This window comes from Hyla sarda, chromosome 1, assembly GCF_029499605.1.
Source record: "Hyla sarda isolate aHylSar1 chromosome 1, aHylSar1.hap1, whole genome shotgun sequence".
Taxonomy (NCBI): Eukaryota; Metazoa; Chordata; class Amphibia; order Anura; family Hylidae; genus Hyla; species Hyla sarda.
This window is the reverse complement of record NC_079189.1, coordinates 264,977,679-264,999,461: the sequence shown is the minus strand read 5'-3', so window position 1 is coordinate 264,999,461 and position 21,783 is coordinate 264,977,679. Positions and strand designations below refer to the sequence as shown.

The 21,783-nt window shown below is 44.2% G+C and overlaps 1 protein-coding gene across 14 annotated transcripts in view; it reads right to left on the bottom strand.

Annotated features, from left to right (window-relative positions):
* PTPRS (protein tyrosine phosphatase receptor type S) overlaps positions 1-21,783 on the bottom strand; it is a 784,683-nt gene that overhangs the window by 612,789 nt on the left and 150,111 nt on the right. For all 14 annotated transcript variants that reach the window (XM_056571644.1, XM_056571636.1, XM_056571669.1 and 11 more), the window contains exon 4: positions 18,935-19,076. In XM_056571644.1, the coding sequence (XP_056427619.1) occupies positions 18,935-19,076 (142 nt within the window). The remainder of the gene's footprint in view (positions 1-18,934; positions 19,077-21,783) is intronic.

Below are 21,783 nucleotides of genomic sequence, written 5' to 3'. Positions count from 1 at the left end.
TATCATTTTAACTCAATAAATGCACATGATTAAGTTATATTTTGCAGGTATTTTTATTATTACTATAATCAAGATAGGATTACTGTAGTCATTATCAGTTCCATTTCCATTTATCTCTTATTTTTATTTGTGATCTACCATCTGTCAATTTGTCTATATCTTTTATCTCCATCTTTTTGCTTCTTCCTTTTTATTCTTTCTCCTTTTCACTTAATTTTCTTATTTCAATATCCTTGAGGACTGGTCATATAATTTCTTCATTATATTTATCTATATATTTCTTGTTCTTGGGGTAATCAGACCTTACCAGTTAACCTCAGGCTATTTATTGATTGAGCTGCACTGCCCTTGATTGTATTCTACATAATCTACAAGCAGCCTGCATTTATTTGATATATTCTGCTATCATCTACTAATAGCCTGCATTCAACTGATATAATCTGCTAACAATCTATGTGCAGCCTGCATTCATTTGATATAATCTGCTATAATCTACAAACAGCCTGCATTCATTTGATTTAATCTGCTACAATATATGTGCAGCCTGCATTCATTTGATATAATCTGCTACAATCTATGTGCAGCCTGCATTCATTTGATATAATATGCTATAATATATGTGTAGCCTGCATTCATCTGATGTAATCTGTTATAATTTACAAGTCACCGGCATTCATCTGTTATAATCTGCTATATGCCATGTGCAGCCTGCATTCATGCCATATAATCTGCTATATTCTTCGTGCAGCCTGCATTAATCTGATATAATTTGCAAGCAGCCTGCATTCATCTGATATAATCTGATATAATCTATATTGTGATCACAATTATTATTTGTTCAAGTCTATTGATCATATGGTTTAACTGCCATACTGGATTTCACAATAATTAATATTTTCTTCTCTGAAAAAATTTGTTACAATCATTCACAATATGGTAAATATGTCCAGGGCTATCTCCTATATCATGTCCAAATAATCAGGGGTTTATTGACAGCACAGCAATCACTGCATGTCAATAAATCCCTGTATATGAAATGCCTGTAATATGTTCACTGCTATTTAAAGACTAATGAAATTTGGCACGATGGTAGAGTGCATATGCTCAGTCTTTTCTTCCTAAACTTCCTAGGTCACATCGTGTTTTAGGTTACAATATTAAGCACCATATCCAAAGATATGCCACTCAATCCATTTAGTCTATAGACTAAATATGTTTAACCTGTTGGGGAAGGAGGGCGTACAGGTACATCCTAATGTCCCGGTACTAAAGGACAGAGGGCGTACCTGTATGCTGTCCGTATTTCCCATCACAGCCGCTCAGTTGAGCTATGCAGTCAGGGCGCAGTTTGGAATCCTTACCTTGAAACCGGAATTCTCTAAGCGCTCTTGGGCACTGCTGATCTCTCCAAGCCAATTACTCAAGGTAATTGCCGATACAGATCATGCCCAAAATCGTGATTATCGGCCGATAATATCGGCCAAACCGATAATCGGTCGATCCCTAGTGTAAAGTTATTGTCCTGTTCTGATGGGAAGTCCTGAAGTTTTTGAATGATCACCTGGATTTTCAATTTCTACTTACTCCAGAAGTTTGTTTACTGGGGGTGATTAATGAAGTGGAGAAGGGCCAGTATAGACGTGTGCTAGTTCTCTTTCTCCTTGTAGCGATGACCTGGAAGGTTAGTGCTACTCCCATTGTCACCAGATGGATTAGCCTGCTCACTAATTATGTCCCGCGTTATGAAGCCCTCATTGTCAGCCGTAAGTGTCCAAGCCATACGTTTTTTAATGTGGTTTTGGACACTTATGTAACTCTTTTATGGTTGTGCAATTATATAAAAACTATAAAAATGAATACTTCAAGGTTAAGTTTCCACTTGGTTATTTTTCTGGCACTTTTTGGAAAACTGCCACTGTAGTTTTCGAGCCAAAGCCAGAAGTGAATTCAAAAGGAATAGGACATATAAAGGATGGACTTGTACTTTTCCTCCCTTATGGATCCACTTCTGACTTTGGCTCAAAAACTGCAGTTGCAGTTTTCCAAAAACTGCCAGAAAAAAAACAAGTGGAAACTTAGCCTAAGAAAGGTTACATGGACCAAACATATTACATGACAAGCTTTGATATTAAAGAATACCTGTCATCAACTAAACTGTCTCTAATACCCCCTCCCCTCCCCTTTCTCCCCTTCACTATGGCTGCTCAGTCCTTCTATTGTGTGTGAGGGAGGAAGGGGGAGTGGCCCGGCAGGCACGGTGTCATCTGAAACCTGGCCGGGCTCATTTCTGCCCTTCAACCATGGTACCTCCAGCTGTTGCAAAACTACTACTAGCAGCTGGAGGCATCCTATTTGTGAAACACTAATTTCCAAACTTATATGCCCATGTGAACATTAGCTATCACTTACTGTCATTTTTTTGGGGGGCTTTAGAAGACCTGATCCTCATTCAGAGCACTGCTGCATTGACATATGGCCAGGATCGCTCTCTGCTCTGCTGCGCACACAGCATGTGCTCCCGTCTGTCTGATTGACAGGCAGGGAGCAGCGTTGTGCGCGTCATGTGTCCTGGCTGCAGTCTGAGATTTCAGAATCATGCCAGGCCAGCCATTAGCTCGAAAGCTATAAAAGACTAGCGACCGATCCATCTAGGGAGACCCCTAGTGGTAGATTTTTCAAACATAAAATTCACAATAAAATATTTTTTTTAATTATATGAATTTAGGAAAATGTTCGAAATGTATTAATGTAAAATATATCAAAAGTTTTTTTTCGTGACAGGTACTCTTTAAAATTAGAAAACAAGATAAAGTAAGATGGCACATACTTACAAAATGTTCTTATAGTCTATTTTGCATCCTTGAGGGTAGGAAGAACAACCAACTAAAGACTGATCTGACTTCCAAAATGTAATCCAATGTGTCTCATATTTTCATACCCTCATACCCTTTCATAAGTCAGACCATACAGATGGATCCCAGAAGAGTGGCATGGAGGTGGTAAGGCGCAGTGGGTGGTCTGATGAGTCCCCTCAAGCCCCGCAAATACTTTAGATGCCGTGAACAGTACAGAAGGGTTCATGGCTGACATGAGCGTGAATGACATTAGCAAGATTGTTTACCGTGGCCGAGGAACCCTGTGACTAACATGTGAGCTAAGTACCAGGGCACAGCAATGTGCAGGTATGTTGCGATATTAGAAGGAGCTAACAGATAAAAAAAAGTGTTGCTGTTCCAAGATAAAAGAAGTAGTTGTCAATGATCCAATCATTAAGTTCAATTAGAATTTTTTTTTTAAGGGGGGGGGGGGGGGGCTGTTTTAGACTGAGTTTTACAAGGACTTTTGAGAACACATTTATATGACAATGAGATTTGTTAAAACCACATTCACATTTCATGTTTGCATCCTTTTGGTACTTTTCTCTATTCATTTTGATTTAGAAAACATTTCCGAAGAAACCATTCTAGTTATGCAACACAGTTTTTGCCTCACGCATTCCCTGAGAGTAGTCTCTTTCTAAAACAAACAAAACATACAGTATCTTACATAAGTGCATTTTTTAAATATTCTATGATATCTTTTCATGTGACAAAACTGAAGAAATGACACCCTGCTACAATGTAAATTAGCCCTTCGTCTGCTTGTCTTCAGCAAATTGTTTGCAGGCTTTCTTCTACTTTATCTTTAGAAGAGGCTTGATTTTGGGACGACAGCCATGAAGCAAATTTGATGCAGTGTGTAGCCTATGGTCTGAGCAATGCTGGCAGCACTCATAAGTCTATTTCACACAGACAACCTCTGGATATGACACTGAGCACATGCACTCAACTTCTTTGGTCGACCAAGGCAAGGCCTGTTCTGAGCGGAACTTGTCCTGTAAAACTGCTGTATTATCTTACCCACCATGCTGCAGCTCAGTTTCAGGGCCTTGGCAATCTTCTTATAGCCTAGGCATCTTTATGTGGAGCAACAATTATTTTTTTCAGATAATTCTTTCCATAAAGTGCCATGTTGAACTTCCAGTGACCAGTGTTAGAAAGAGTGAAAGTGATAATACCAAATTTAACACCTGCTCCCCATTCACACCTGAGACCTTGTAACACCAATGAGTCACATGACACCCGGGAGGGAAATGGGTAATTGCCCCAACTTGGACATTTCCACTTAGGTGTGTGCTCACTTTTGTTTTCAAGGTTTAGACATTAACACCTTAAGGACTCCAGGTCTTTTTTTGCAAAACTGACTACTGTAACTTTATCCATTAATAACTCGGGGATGCTTTTACTTTTCATTAAAATTCCGAGAATATTTTTTCGTGACATATTTTACTTTAAGATATTAATACATTTTTGTCAATACTTGCATAATTTCTTGGTGAAAAATTCAAATATTTTTAATGAAAATTTTGAAAATTTAGTATTTTTGTAACTTTGAAACTCTCTGCTTGCAAGGAAAATGGACATACCAAATAAATTATATATTGATTCACATATACAGTGGGGATCAAAAGTTTGGGCACCCCAGGTAAAAATTTGTATTAAAGGAGTAGTCCAGTGGTGATTCAGTGGTGAGCAACTTATCCCCTATCCTAAGGATAGGGGATAAGTTGCAGATCGCGGGGGGTCCGACCCCTGGGGCCCCCCGCGATCTCCTGTACGGAGCCCCGACAGCCTGCTGGAAGGGGGCGTGTCGACCTCCGCACGAGGCGGCGGCCGACACGCCCCCTCAATACAACTCTATGGCAGAGCCGAAGCGCTGCCTTCGGCAATCTCCGGCTCTGCCATAGAGATGTATTGAGGGGGCGTGTCGGCCGCCGCCTCGTGCGGGGGTCGACACCCGCTATCTCGGCGGAGAGCCGGGGCCCCGTACAGAGAGATCGCAGGGGGCCCCAGCGGTCGGACCCCCCGCGATCTCAAACTTATCCCCCATCCTTAGGATAGGGGATACGTTTTTCACCACTGGACTACCCCTTTAATGTGCATAAAGAAAAGAAGAAAAATCTCCAAAAGACATCAAATTACAGATTAGACGTTCTTATAATATGTCAACAAAAGTTACATTTTATTTCCATCATTTAAAAACTTTCAAAATAACAGAAAACAAAGAAATGGTGTCTGCAAAAGTTTGGGCACCCTGCAGAGTTAATATCTTGTACTGCTCCCTTTGGCAAGTATCACAGCTTGTAAACACTTTTTGTAGCCAGCCAAGGGTCTTTCAATTCTTGTTTGAGGTATCTTTGCCCATTCTTCCTTCCAAAAGTCTTCCAGTTCTTTGAGATTTCTGGGCAGTCTGTCACACACTGCTCTTTTAAGGTCTATCTATAGATTTTCAATTATGTTGAGGTCCGGAGATTGTGAAGGCCATGGCAAAACCTTCAGCTTACACCTTTGATGTAATCCCCGTGGATTTCGAAGTGTGTTTAGGATTATTATCCATTTGTAGAAGCCATCCGCTCTTTAACTTCAGCTTTTTCACACATGGCATCAAGTTAGCATCCAAAATTTGCTGAAATGTTATTGAATCCATTTTTCCTTCTACTCGTGAGATGTTCCCTGTGCCACTGGCTGCAATACAACCCCAAAGTACGATTGATCCACCCCCATGCTTAACAGTTGGACAGAGGTTCTTTTCATTAAATTCTGTTCCCCTTCTTCTCCAAACGTACCTTTGCTCATTCCGGCCAAAAAGCTCAATTTTAACCTCATCGTTCCACAGAACTTGTTTCCAAAATGCATCAGGCTTGTCTATATGTTCATTTGCAAAGTTCAAACGCTGATTTTTGTGGTGAGGACGTATAAGAGGTTTTCTTCTGATGACTCTTCCATGAAGACCATATTTGTACAAGTATCTCTTTATAGTGGAATAGTGTACCACAACTTCAGTGTCTGCCAGATCTTTCTGGAGGGATTGTGCAGTCAAACATGGGTTTTGAATGGTTTTTCTCACAATCCTGTGAGCTGTTCTGTCTGATATTTTTCTTGGTCTTCCAGATCTTGCTTTAACTTCCACTGTTCCTGATGACTGCCATTTCTTAATTACATTCCGAGCAGAGGATATTGACATCTGAAAAAGTTTTGCTATCTTATAGCCTTCTCCAGCTTTGTGAGTGTCAACTATTTTCAGTTTCAGATTTCTAGACAACTGCTTAGAAGAACCCATGGTGCTGATTATTGGGACAAGGTCAAATGAGTCTGGGCATTTAAAACCTTTGATATTGACATCACCTGGTCTTCGCAGATGATGATTGAGATGAATCCATGACACTGGCAGGTCTCAGCTTTGCAAAGGGGGCAGTGCATGCTATAAATTCTGCAGGGTGCCCAAACTTTTGCAGATGCCATTTTTTGTTTTCTGTTATTTTGAAAGTGTAAATTATGGAAATAAAATCTTACTTTTGTCGACATATTATAAGAATGTCTAATCTATAATTTGATGCCTTTTGGAGATTTTTCCATCTTTGCTTGGCTTCTTTATGCACATTAATACAAATTTTTACCTGGGGTGCCCAAACTTTTGATCCCCACTGTACAATATGTCTACTTCATGTTGGTATCATAAAGTTGACATGTTTCTACTTTTTCAAGACATCAGAGGGCTTCAAAGTATGGCAGCAATTTTCCAAATTTTCACAAAAACTCAAAATCTAATTTTTTCAGGGACCAGTTAAGTTTAAAGTGGATTTGAGGGGCCTTTCTGTGAGAAAAACCCCATAAAGTATCCCAATGTAGAAACTGCACCCTTTAACGTATTCAAAATGACAAAGAAGGTTTGTTAACCCTTTAGGTGTTTCACAGGAATGGCAGCATAGTGGAAAAATCTAAATCTCAATTTTTTTAACATGTTCATGTAGTCCCATTTTTTTTTCCATTTTTACAAGGGGTATAAGGAGAAAAAGCCCCCCAAAATTTGTAACCAAATTTCTCTTGAGTATGGAAATACTTCATATGTTGACGTAAAGTGCTCTGCGGGCTCGTAACATGGCTCAAGAGGGAAAGAGAAACTGAGGGATTTTGGAGGGCGAATTTTGCTATCAAGGTTTTTGGGGGGAATGAATTTAGAAAGCTCCCATGGTGCCAGAAGAGCAAAAAAAAATTTCATATGGCAAACTATTTGGAAAAATACACACCTAAAGGAACATAACAAGCGGTATATTGGGCCTTAACACCTCACAAGTGTTTGGCAGGTTTACGTTGAAGTTGGACGTGAAAATGAAAAATTTGATTTTTAACACAAAAATGATGGTGTTACTCCAAATTTTTCCATTTTCAGATGGGGTAATAGGAGCAATTGGACCCCAAAATATGAAGTCCAATGTCTCCCGAGTAAGGAAATACCCCCTATATGGTTGTGAGTGCTCTGAAGGTGCATTACAATGCTCAGAATAGAAGGAGCGCCATTGGGCTTTTGAAGAGAGAATTTAGCTGGAATTGGAAGTAGGGGGCAAGGCCCCCAGTGTGCCAGAACAGCAGAAACCCCCCCACATGTGACACCATTTTGGAAACTACACCCCTCAAAGAATGTAACAAGGCTTACAGTGAGTACTTACATCTCACATGTTTTTTGAACAGTGGGAAGTAAAATTGAAAAATTTGATTTTTTACGCTGAATTGCTAGTATTACCCCATATGTTTTATTTTCACAAGTTGTAATATAAAAAAAGCCCCACAAAATTTGTAGCCCACTTTCTTCAGAGTAAGGAAATACCCCATATGTTGACAAAAGGCACTCTGCAGGTGCAAAACAGGGCTTAGGAGTGAGACAGCGCTGATAAGATTTGAGGCCTAAACTTTTGATTTGCACTGTAATGGCAGAGGTTCTGATATAAGTAGAAAAAAAAACCCGGCCAGTGATCACAATTTGAAAACTATGCCCCTCAAGGAACGTAACAAGTGGTACAGTGAGTATTTACATGTCACAGTTTTTTTTGAGTAGTGGACCGTAAAAATGAAAAGATTTTTACACTAAAATGCTGGTGTTACCAAATTTTACCATTTTCACACGGGGTAAAATTGGGTAACAAATTTTGTAGGGCTTTTTCTTCTGAGTATGGAAATACATCCACATATGGGGTAACGTGCTGAGCGCACAACAAGGCTTAGAAGTCATAGGGGTCTGTTTGCATTTGAGGCCTATGGCATATCAGTAGCTGACGGTTACATACATTCAGAGGAAAATACATAAAAGAAACAGGAATACCCTGAGGAATGGGTATAGGGGTAAAGAGGATATTTTGAATGCATGGTTGTTTCCTAAATTTATTTTCCAAGAATGGATGAAGGGTAGTTTGAGAAAATTGCAATTTTCAACCTATGTTCTCCTTCATCATTCTGTGAGCAACTAAAATGAGACACCGAATTGTTGCCTGGAAATACGACAGGCCTCATGAGAGAGAACTCTTCGCATTTGAAGCCTATGTTTCTTATGGACCTAACTGACAGTTACATACATTCAGAAGAAAATACAAGAAAGGAACACCCACATGTGAGCCTATTACAAACAGTAAACCCCCTGGGGAAGGTGTATAGGGGTAAAGTGGACATTTGGAACAGACGAGTGTTCCCTAAATTTATTTTACAGGAATGGATGAAGCATTGTTTGGGGAAAATGAAAAAGAAGATTTTTTAACCCTTACCGTTAAATCTCTTTCTCGAAGGATCCATTGGGGGACACAGACCGTGGGTGTATGCTGCTGTCTCTAGGAGGTATGACAACATGGCAACAAAAAAAGTCGGCTCCTCCCAGCAGGATATACCCGCCTCCAGGCCCTGAGCTAATCAGTTTTAGTACCAGAGCAATAGGAAAGGACCTACAGGTCAAGGAAAAAACACGAACTGTCCGAGAACCAGAAGAAAAAAAATATATAACTGAACACACGCTCGGACAGAAAACCAAAGAGAAACCCAAAAGGGCAGGAGCTGTGTCCCCCAATGGATTCTTCGAGAAAGAGATTTTACGTTAAGTGTTATTAAATCTCCTTTTCTCTATCGGCTCCATTGGGGGACACAAATCCGTGGGACGTACCAAAGCCGTCCCTTGGGTGGGCAGATAATCAGTTAGGCAAACGGCTGTTCCACTGCCGCCTGCAGCACTTTACGGCCCAGACTAGCATCAGCCGATGCGAAGGTATGAACCCGGTAGAACCTCGAGAAAGTGTGCAAAGACGACCAAGTAGCCGCCTTGCAAATCTGCGAGGCCGAGGCCTTGTTCTGGAGAGCCCAGGATGCCCCAACAGAACAGGTAGAATGAGCCACAACCCTGAAGGGAGGAACCTTCCCCCTACAGCGATAGGCTTCCGAAATGGCAGACCGGATCCACCGAGAAATGGTGGCCTTGGAAGCAGGTTGTCCCTTGCGATGACCTTCCGTAAGGACGAAAAAGGAATCACACTGACAAAACAAAGAAGTGATAGAGAGGTAAGACCTAACAGCCCGAACCACATCCAGTTTGTGTAGTAAATCCTCCTTAGGATGAGAAGGAGCGGAACAAAAGGACGGAAGAACAATGACCTCAATGAGATGAAAGGCCGAAACAACCTTAGGCAAAAAGGGAGGATCTGGCCAGTAGACAACCTTGTCCTGATGAAGCACCAGAAACGGAGAACGGCAGGAGAGAGCTGCCAATTCAGACACTTTCCGAATGGAGGTGATAGCAACAAGAAACTCCACTTTCCAAGAAAGGAGGCGCAGGGACACACTCAAAAGGTTCACCTTGGAGGACCCCCAGAACCAGATTCAAGTCACAAGGGGGAGAAGGTGACCGATAAGGAGGGGCACTCCTTGAAGAAAGGTCCGGACATGAGAATTAGAAGCCAGGGGATGCTGGAAAAGAATAGAAAGGGACGAAACCTGACCCTTAAGGGAACTGAGAGACAAACCCAGTCCCAAACCCGACTGCAAGAAAGAGAGAAGACACAGAACAGAAAAAGTAACAGGAGACAAAACCTGAGCTTCACACCAACGAAAATAAGACTGCCAAGTAGGGTGGTAAATTTTTGCCGAGGAGGGCTTACGAGCCCTGAGCATGGTGTGAATGACTTGGAAAGAGAAACCGCGGGCTCTCAAAACCGCGGGCTCAACCGCCACGACGTCAAATGCAGCAACAGTAAATTGGGGTGGCAAAGAGGACCCTGAGACAGGTCTGAACGAAGTGGAAGGCGTAGTGGAGTGTCATCCAGGAACCTGACCACGTCGGCGCACCACGACCTTCGGGGCCAATCCGGAGCTATCAGTATGGCGGGAACGTCCTCCGCTTTGAGCTTCCTCAGAACCCTGGGAAGGAGCGGAAGGGGAGGAAACAGGGCAGAGCAAACCCCATCCAAGGAATCACTAGGGCGTCCACAGCTAGCGCCAGGGGGTCCCGGGACTTCAACACAAACGGAAAGATCTTCTGATTGTGCCGAGACGCAAAGAGGTCCACGTCTGGAATGCCCCAGAAGTCTCAGATCTGCGCGAAGACCTCTGGATGCAGGGACCACTTGCCGGGGTCGGCTAAGGACCAGCTGAGGAAGTCCGCTTCCCAGTTGAGCACACCCAGAATGTGAATCGCCGAAATGGCCGGAACCTTGTTTTCCGCCCAGATGAGAAACTTCTTCACCTCGGCCATGGCTGCCAAGTTGCGAGTGCCGCCTTGCCGATTGATGTACTCCACGGCCTTGGCGTTGTCCGACTGGACACGGACAGGGCGGGACTGAAGCAGGGACTCCCAATGAAGAAGGCAAAGAAGAATCACCCTCAGTTCCAAGATGTTTATCGGAAGAAGGGCTTCCCGGGGAGACCAGAGGCCTTGAACCGTCCAGTCCCTGAACACACCGCCCCAGCCTGACAGACTGGCATCCGTTGTAACCACCTGCCAGTGGAGGTGAATAAATGATCGCCCCTGAAGAAGAAAGGGGGAGCGGAGCCACCAGAGCAGAGACTGACGGATCCGACGAGGGAGAGCAATCTTGTGATCGAGAAACAGAGGAGATCTGTCCCATCGAGAGAGAATCGCCAGTTGAAAGGGACGCTAATGAAACTGGGCAAAGTGTACGGCCTCCATGGCCGCTACCATCCGACCCAAGACTTCCATGCAAACGCGGATGGAAACTGGGACCTGGGCCCGAAGGGAGCGGACTCCTGACAGGAGAGTCAGACGTTTGTCCGGCGGGAGGCAAATCCGGGCAGAGGCCGTGTTGAAGTGAAGTCCCAGAAAGATCAGAGACTGGGTGGGAAAAAGGACAGACTTGTCCCTGTTGACCATCCACCTGAAGCGATCCAGGGTCTGGAGGGTGAGATCCACATTCTGTAGGGTCTGGACTCTGGTGGGAGCCTTGATGAGAAGGTCGTCTAGGTAAGGGATCACTGAGACTCCTCTTGACCGCAACAGGGCTATCACTGGCGCAAGGATCTTGGTAAAGACCTGAGGAGCAGTGGCCAGACCAAAGGGGAGGGCTACGAATTGAAAATTCCCCTCCAGAACTGCAAAACGGAGGTACCGTAGATGGCCGGGAAATATTGGAACATGGAGGTAGGCATCTTTGATGTCCACCGAAGAAAGAAATTCCCCTTGTTCCATGGATGCCACTATCGAACGGAGGGATTCCATTCGGAAGTGTCGGATGAGAAGAGGACAGTTGAGACGCTTGAGGTCCAGGATTGGCCGCACCGAACCACCGTTCTTGGGGACCACAAAAAGATTGGAATAGAAACCCCGAAAACGTTCCCTTGGAGGAACGGGGACAATAACTCCCTGGAGAAGTAGGGACCGGAGAGCCTCTTTAAACTGCTTCGCCAGAGAAGGAGACCGGGGAGCCCGGGACTGAAAAAAATGATCCCTCGGGAGGGAGGCAAACTCGATTCGGTATCCGTTGGACACCATGTCCCGGACCCAAGAGTCCTGAATGTGTGTGGTACAGATGTCTCGAAAAAATAAGAGACGATCTCCCACCAGAGAAAAATCTGCGGGTGGGGGCATCACTTCATGCGGAAGTGGGTTTGCGGTTGCCCGATTTGGCCGCAAAACGGCCGGAACGGTTGGTGTCCGACTTCCAAGACAGGTGCGCCCGGAACGAGGGAGCCTTCTTGTCCCGCGAAGGCGCCTGCCCCGACCCCTTATTGGGGCCAAAAGTCCGAAAGGAAGAGGACTTCCTCTGGGAAGTAGAGCGAGCCTTATTTTGAGGCAACAAGGAACTCTTACCCCCCGTCGCCTCAGAGATAATCTCATCAAGGCGCTTGCCAAAAAGACGGGCACCAGTAAAAGGTAGCTTGGTGAGAGACCTTTTGGAAGAGACATCCACATCCCAAGCCTTAAGCCACATGGAATGGCGGAGGGCCGCCAGGTGACCAACAGCAAAGGCAGCACAACGGGCTGACTGGATGGAAGCTGTGCACAGAAATTCCCCAGCTTTAGAGCATTGGAGAACCAAAGCAGACAGATCCTCTGGGGGGGATCCCACCTGGATACCCTGACGGAGTTTTGAGCACCACACCGATAGGGCTATGGACACCCAAGCCGAGGCGAAGGTGGGAAGTAGAGAAGAGCCTGCTGCTTCAGAGGCAAACTTTGCTAAGGACTCCACCTTCTTGTCCGTCGAATCCTTGAAAGCAGCCGCATCTGCCAGCGGCAGTGTAGTAGCCTTAGAGAGGTGGGAAATTGGTGGATCCACCGAGGGAGGGGAAACCACCCTAGAGACAAGGTCCTTGTCGAATGGGTAACGCACCTGAACCTTCTTCATTCCCGGGAACCTCTTGTCTGGATGTTTCCATGCAGATTCCAGAAGGGTGTCAAATTCAGCGTGAGAGCTGAACCTTTGAGGTGCCGGTTTAGCACGATGAAAGGATACTTCAGGAGTCACGTCCGAAGATCCTGGGTCCTCCAAGTGAAAGGTGTCTCTTATGGCCGCAACCAATGAGTTCACCGTTTCAACTGTATCCGAGCGGTCCTCCGAGTTAGATGCCGATTCGAAAGCCTCATCCGCCAGTTCACCAGGAGAATGTGAACGAGTGGAGGCAGCCCTGGAGGGGGGCGACCCTGACCGGGTACGGGGCTCTGGCGAGGCAGAGTGGCAACTCCGGGAACGTCCTCTGGAGGAGCGACGCTGGTGACCAGATGATCCGGGGGGCGGGACCCACGTCTACTTGAAGACTCAATGGAAGAGTCAGAAGATGCACCCCTAGTACGCTTGTGAGAGCGTGAAGTATGTGGAGAAGGGGAGTAGGGCCCTTTAGAGGGCCGGCGCAGGGCAGACTTCTTCAAGGCAGACACCACGTCACGGGAGGCCTCAGCCACCGAACGGGAGACTTGAGTCAAGTCAGCCATATACTGGGACAGGGAAGAAACCCAGGCTGGAGGGGCGGCCGAATCCACCGGAACTGAAAGAGCATCCGGGGGTACCATGGGGTCTGGGGCAGTAGAGGAGCAGGCAGAGCAAGTGGGTTCAGCAGAACCAGGCATTTTGGAATTACAGTTCTTACAGACAAAATAGGAAACTAATGCTCCATTTGCCTGTTTAGAGGGAGGAACAGTTCTGGGTACGGACATAATGAAAAAAGGAACTCTCTCACCCGAGTCTGTGTCCCCTGTGGCAGCTGCTGTGAGGAGAACTCCGCTCCGAGTGATAGAGAGGGAGAAACAGGCCAGCCAATAGCCATAGAGGGGCGTGCCTGGAGCAGGGGTACTGTCTAATTGGCCTCTGCCCCCGAAAATCGCCTGCACTGCACTGATTGGAGGGTGATTCGCGCCTCCAGTAAGCTCTGGCGGCCCTGTGGGCGGAGCTATAGCCGTGAAGAACAATAGTAATGGCGCCCGCTCCTTGCCCCGGGCGCACATGTCAGTCGCGTCTGCGCCCGCGGGGAAATGAGCGGGCGATGCACATATCCGCCGGCAGCTGTCTGCTGCCGAAACTGAAAGTAAGTCGGCGCTTCGGGCGCCGAACAGTACAAACGCCGTGGCTGACAGCCGCATAGTATAAAAACACACACACACGTACATAGTAATAAAGTAACCCCTTCCTTCCCAAAATGCCATTGCTCACCCCTTTTTTGAATAAAGATAGAGCCCCAACACAGGCCAGCCCCTTAGATCCTGAAAGGTTGGCCAAAAAATGAGGGTCTCCAGAGGTTGCAAGTCAGCACCTAAAGGGAGAAAAAAAAAATATATATATATATATATACTCACCTCAGTCAGAAGAACTTACCTAATGGAGTCTTCTGCGAGGTCTTCAGTCAGCTTTCTGTTACCTGCATCACGCCAAGCTACCATGTGCGAGCGAGGCGAGCAGGGAAATAGGGGGACCCGGACCCATGAGATACAACCCCAGGCAGTTCGTGTTTTTTCCTTGACCTGTAGGTCCTCTCCTATTGCTCTGGTACTAAAACTGATTAGCTCAGGGCCTGGAGGCGGGTATATCCTGCTGGGAGGAGACGACTTTTTTTGTTGCCATAGTGTCATACCTCCTAGACACAGCAGCATACACCCACGGTCTGTGTCCCCCAATGGAGCCGATAGAGAAATTGCATTTTTACTACTGATATGCCAATAATGTTCTGAGAATGATGACCCAGAGTATAGCCAAAAGTAAAAATTATCCCCGCCCCAAATCATCATTCTGAATCATCATTCTGGTAATGTTATATGTGTGGCCAGTCCTATTCTGTTACCTTACATGCGCACACCGCTCAGGTGGGAAGAGGGCACTGTGCATTTGAGGAAGCTTGTAGACCCCAATGCTATTGACTCTGTGACTCATGAGCCATTTTTGGGAGAAAAGAACAAAAAAGAGATATTATCGGGAGTATTATGAAAGAGTATTTTTTTTTTGGGGGGGGGGGGGGTTGGTTTTAAAATTTGGAAGACAATGTACTCTGGACTGGTACATTGGAGTAGAATTCTGGGAAATTAAAATGAGGGAAAAGGATTATAAATGTAGTACTCTGTGGAAGTGTGATAGTGCCTGAAGCAATCTTTTTTTTTTCTGGCATCATCCCTTCTTTCCAGTGTGTGGGACCTCACCTGGAAAGTGTTGGCCTGGGTCAATCCGGGCGCCTACTGTTCCAGAGGTGCTCTGGCCCACTCTGTCACGGTCGCCAAAGATGAGGTTCTTTAGAACTTCCTCTTGGAACTGCAGGAATGTCCCTGTGTTGCCAGCATACTGGGACAGTATAAAAGAGTTGTACATGGCAACCTGTACAAAGTAGACCGCAACTTTTTTGTACCATGTCCGTGTTTTCGGCATGGCGTTATATGGCTTGAGGACTTTATGGCTGCAGGACTATATGGCTTGAGAGATCAACTCCCCCCATATACCGATTGTAGTCCAGAATACAATTGGGCTTAAGGACCGTTGTTGTGGTACCTCACACAGGGACAGGGGTGCAGCCGTTACCATGAATTGTGGTGAGCATAAGGATATCTCTCATGTCCTTATACCTGACCAGCAACAGGTTTTCATGGGTAAGGGCAAGACCCTGGGGATAGGTGTCTGGAGGGGATAGGTCGGGAGGCCTCTTTGATTCTTCTGCACTGTCCCACAAGCGACTGTGGATTTGATGGCGAGGGATGTGAATAGAGGGATACTGGTATGAAAGTTATCCACGTAAGGGTGGTAACTCTTATCCAGCAATGGGTGAAAAAGGTCCCAAACGATTTTCCCGCTAACACCCAGAGAGGGGGGACATTCTGGGAGTTGAAGACCAGAATCTCGTCCCTCGTACTCTAAACTTGCAAGTGTACCCTGAGGTACTCTTGCAAAGTTTATATGCCTTCATTCCATACTTCACCTGTTTAGTGGGAATATATTGGTGGAAGCTGAGCATCCCCTTACAGCTGATGAGAGACTCATCAATAGAGACCTCCCTTCCAGGGAAATAGACCTCCCAAAATTTGTCCCCAAAGTGATTGATGACCAGCTTGATTTTATACAAGCAGTCATACGCGGGATCACTTTGGGAGGGGGGAGAGGGGGGGGACATGCCGCATTATCAGCATAATACAAACATTTCTGAATGGCCTTGAACCGGGGACACGTCATAGCCATACTATAGGGTGGAGTCTGGTAGAGGACATCCCCACTTCATTATTGCCTGACACTGGGTTTTTGAACTAGGCCCACATGCAGCACAAGGCCCCAAAACATCATCATTTCAGCTGCATTGACTGGGAACCAGCCATTGTGCCTAGCCAAAAAGGAGCCTGGGTTTACAGTGACGAACTGTTGGGCGTAAAGATTCGTCTGCTCAACCATTAGATTGACAAAGTCATCACTGAAAAAAAACAAAAAAAGTCCACCCCTGAGGAAGTCACTATGGAGTGACGTAACGCGTGGGGTCCTGGTTGTCCTGTCCTGCATCTGCACCCAGCTTCTCATCTGTCTGTGGTTTGCCAATCTGATTATTCACTTTGTTATTGTGTATTTACTTGAGTAGCCTTTATTTATTATTAGGTTGGGTATTAGTATTTCTATAGTGTGCAAACTTGGAGCAGCAGCTTTACATTTGATATTTGTGCAGGACAGGTTGGGTAGGGGGTTCATGGCCCCTCCCCATGTTGTGGCTTTGCTCTTTGCTGAGCAATTTTAATTGTTTTTAAATGTCTTTGCTGTCTTACTCTTATTCATCATGTGTTTTTGTATCTAATAAAGACTTTTTTGTATTGATATGTATTATTGATTGGGTGTGCACTTTTTTGCAGCTTTCTTTGTTCTTTCTTTGCATTGTGATTTTGCTGCCAGTAGCACCCCTTATTATTATTACCCAGGTATGTTAGGTTGAGCCTCCCTTGCCCTTTTTCTCATGGTCATTTCAGTGAACCTGACAATGTCAATCTTAATTCCTGAGGTGCCAACAAACTTAGGAATCACAAGCTCATGGTCCGTTGGCTCAGTCCAGACAAGTTCACCAGTAGGGGGCACCAGTAAACTTGGCTGGGGGGGTCTGACTAGTACTTGCATGGGGGAGAGGGTCAGTAGCAAGTGAGGTTTGCAGCCTCGCATGGTGGTGTCTCCGCCGCCTTGGTGTCTCATCATTAGAACTTGATGATGAGGAGGACAAGAAAGATAAAAGGAAAGTGGGGTCTTCTCACCCTCACTGGCGCTTTCGGTGTTGGAGGCAAGTAAGGCATATGCCTCCTCCCCTGAAAACGCCCTGCGGGCCATTTCCCTACTCTAATGGGGGGGGGGGGGGGGGGAAGAAGTGTGTGTATGTTTGGGAAAACTTTTATTGGTGTGCCTGGTGTAGTGCTTTACTACCTGCCCTAACCCACCACCTAACAGAAAAAATATAAAATAAAACAACAAAAAAAGTTAAACTAAAAACAAAAGGACTTCAAGCGCAAAAAGCCCTGCGCCAACAGAAGTATTTACCTAATCAGTGGTGTGTGCATGACCGCAGCGACACTCGCTGGTCTGAATTGTCTCAGGTCCCCCTCGGCGATGACACGGGATGCCTGCTGAATGATCTCAGCAGGTATCCCGTTCCGGTCTCAGCACGGCGAGTGGCGGGACCGGAAAACCGCATGGCATCTTTAATGACTCGGGCGCAGAAACATTAAACACTGTGCACTCACTTTACATTGTAGCAAAACCGCAAAACGCACGTTGGAGTGGTGCTATCCAGGCACCTGAATCACTTTCTGTACAAGGCTGTTAGGTTTTTACGAGTGACTTATAATTGTACTTTGCACATTATAACACCAATTTGATTAGATGCACTTTACAAAAATGTTTATCTTGTCATATACTATGTTGCCTTTTGTGCTGCCAATCTATTATGTATGTAGATGAATAATTTTTTTTACTTCCCATCATGTCTTATAAACAATCGTACTTTATACATATTACTTATTGCTAAGCGCAGGTTCCAGTGACATTCGTCCCATTATTTGTATGTACTCAATCCTCCTTTCTTATTTTATTGATGTTTTAATAAAATTTAGCTTCTGTACACATTATCCAAGTGACTCCTTTATTCGTTTAGGAGTTTGTTGTAAGAGTGCCATTTCTTCATTGTTGTAACATGAAAAGATATACAGTAATTAAATATAGAAAAAAGTACAAGTGAGATACTGTACATACATGGCACTGATCACTACAGAACTCAAAGGCCCATATTTATCAAAATGTGTGAGAGAAAAAGTGGAGAGATTTTTCCACAGCAACCAATCACAGCTCAGCTAACAAGCTCTGGTAAAGTGAAAGCTGAGCTTTTATTGGTTGCTGTGGGAAAATCTCTCCACTTGTTCTCTCACACATTTTGATAAATATGGGCCAATGTATTAAAGGGAATTTGTTAACAGCATTACCTTTACTAACTTATTGTATAAGCTTGTAGTGAGGATGACCCTGATGACAATGGTCTTTACCGTTTCCTGATGTGTGGCTCTATTCCTCTGCTAATCCTGGCTTCGTATTTATCCAAATTAAGTGGTTTGGTACACTCAGGGTGTTTCTAAGCCCAGAGTGCACCATTACGTCCGGTCCAGATCTTGAAAGTAAATTGTCCTCCTTGAGCATGCTGCTCCTCCTCTGTGAAATCTCTCTCTCGAACAGAGAAATTTCACTTCATATCGTTAGTGGCCATGGCAGTGAAGCAGCGGGTGTAGCCTGCACAATTGTTGCTGACAGGAGATGTTAAAGGTATGTAGGTGGACATAACTTGTCGCCCAACCAGAGGTGTGCAGGGGTGCTAATTAGTGGTTTGTAGAGATGCAAATGAAACTAGAAAATAACCAAATTTAGCTGGTACGCAAGTGACAATATAAACAGCAGTCAAAATATGAAAAGACCAGTAACTTTAGACAGTTGACACAAAACAGGTGACTTATTTCTTACAATGCATTAATTCTGCTAAGGGAAGAGACCCATTCCAATATTTCACAATTCTCAATAATCTTGTTGTATAGAGGGGGCAAACATTTACAAAAACTAGAATCTGATATTATCAGGGGAATGTTGTTTCTATACCTCTCAAGACAGTGAGTTTGGCACTGACTGTAGCTTCCCCAAGAATGTTCTGAGCAACGCATTCATACACATTTTCATCTCGTGGCGTCCGGAGAGGCTGAATTCGTAGAACTGCACCAGCTCCCTCATCAAACTCTATCGTCTAGAGGAAATAAAACAGATTACATTTTTAAATCAGCATTAGAAGACAAAATTATTTCAAGGGGTTGTCCTCCAACTAACCACTAAAGCAGGGGTTCCAAACCCTTGTTCTTCCTCACAGCATTTGTGCAGTCATACTAGTTGACACAGACTGGTAAAGCATGGGCACTGCCATTCCATTCAAAGTCTAGGGCAGTGACAGAGAGGGCAGAGTACAGCACTCAACTGTTTCTGTCATCCCCATTGACATTGAATGGAGTGTCAGGTCCAAACCAGTACTAGCAAGTTGTACCTTCAATAGATTATTTTTTTTATGCTGCTAGATGTTTTCTTTAATATACAAATACATTTTATTACTATTTTTCTCTGTACATTTAGATGTGTTTTCATTCTGTTTTTCAAATTTTATATCAAGTAATTACATTACAGATGTGTAATGGTCTCACCTGAGGTCCCTCTAAGTGGTCTTACTCCGGTGAAAACTTTTTTTTTTTAAATCAGCTGGTGCCAGAAAGTTTAACAGATTTGTAAATAACTTCTGTTTAAAAATCTTTATCCTTCTAGTACTTATCAGCTGCTGTATGCTCCACAGAAAGTTCTTTTCTTTTTTAAATTTCTTTTCTGTCTGACCACAGTGCTTTCTGCTGACACACCTGTTCATGTCAGGAACTGTCCAGAGCAGGAGCAAATTCCCATAGCAAACCTATCCTGCTCCGAATATATATATATTTTTTAAATAAAGTGTTATGGATATGTGCCTTACAAAAAAATTACTAATATTACCTATATTTAAAATATTCCTAAGGCTAAGTTTCCACTTTTTTTTTTTAAGGTAAAAACCAACCACAAAAACTGCCACTGATTTTTGCTGATGTTTTTTCTGGAGTTTTAACCTTTCTGTGAAAATGGCATTTTTGGCTCTTTTGACAGTTCATTTTTACTGCTGTGGTCTGCAGTTTTTTATCAGCACCATTTTTGCTTTGATGGCACTTTTTTTTAATGATATATGAAGTGTACACCATATAGACCGTGGGGTTTAGCTAACCTTATATTTTAATAGTACGGACAATTACGCACGCGACGGTACCACATGATTATTTTTTATTTCATTTTTCATTATTATTCATTATTAAAATAAAATGGGAAAAGGGGACTCAAATTTAATTAGGAAGGGGTTAATTTACTTTTATTAGGCTTGGAGCGGTTGATCATCGATCGGACAACGAGGAGCCAGGTAAGGGCCCTCCCAGCTGATCGGGACATCATTTAGACCGAGGTTTCCTAATGTGTTGATTTTCAAAATCCATCTCCCTTCTCTTTGTAGTAAACAATTTCGTATGTTTCCACCTGCCGCTGCAGCCACTCGTTCAATCCCCAGGAAGTGCAATGCTCTCGGGTCATTATTATGTACCTCTTTTACATGCTGCATAAGTCTGGTGGAGCCCTTGCCCATTTTAAGGGAATTTATGTGCTCCCTAAACCTTATGTTTACGGGGCGGGTAGTACACCCGATATAGAACCTGTGGCACATACAGCATATTGCGTAGACAGCATTTTTCCCTGCAGTGTACCTCTACTCCTCCTAAGGTAACATACTTGTCAGTGCAGCAAAAATTGCACCAGTTACAATGCCCACATCTGATGATGAGGAAGAAATTATAAACGGGGATCAGGAAAAAGCAAATATATTAAACAAATTCTTCTCCACTGTGTTCACCGAGGAAAATGAAATGCCAGGTGAAATACAGTGTGATAAGGTAAATTCCCCAGTACAGGTCACCTGTCTAACCCAGGAAGAAGTACAGTGCCGCCTACAAAAAATCTAAATAGACAAATCACCAGGTCCAGAAGGCATTCACCCCCGTGTTCTAAAGGAATTAAGTAATGTAATAGACAGACCCCTATTTTTAATATTCAGGGACTCTATAGTAACAGGGACTGTTCCCCAGGACTGGCGCATGGCAAATGTGGTGCGAATATTTAAGAAGGGGTCAAAAAGTGACCCCCGGAATTATAGACCTGTTAGTTTAACCTCGGTTGTATGTAAATTGTTTGAGGGTTTCCTAAGAGATGCTGTTTTGGAATATTTTGATAAAAATTATTGTATGACCTCGTATCAGCATGGATTTATGAGGGATCGATCCTGTCAAACTAACCTGATCAGCTTTTACGAGGAGGTGAGCTCCAGACTGGACCAGGGGCGCCGGATGTCGTATATCTGGATTTTTCCAAAGCATTTGATACGGTTCCACATAAAAGGTTGGTGCATAAAATGAGAAGGTTTGGGCTGGGGGAGAATGTGTACAAGTGGGTAAGTAACCGGCTCAATGATAGGAAACAGAGGGTGGTTATTAATGGTACTAATTCTGATTGGGTGACTGTTACTAGTGGGGTACCACAGGGGTCCATCTTCGGTCCTGTCCTATTTAATATATTCATTAATGACCTTGCAGAGGGGTTGAATAGTTAAGTAGCAATCTTTGCAGATGATACTAAACTCTGTAAAGTGGTAAACACATTAGAGGACAGTGCACTGTTACAAATGGATCTGGATAGGTTGGAGGTTTGGGCTGGGAAGTGGCAGATGAGGTTCAACACTGATAAACGTAAGGTAATGCACATGGGGAAGAAAAATTCGGGCTGGGATTATGTATTAAATGGGAGAACACTTGGGATAACTGACGTGGAAAAGGACTTGGGTGTCTTAG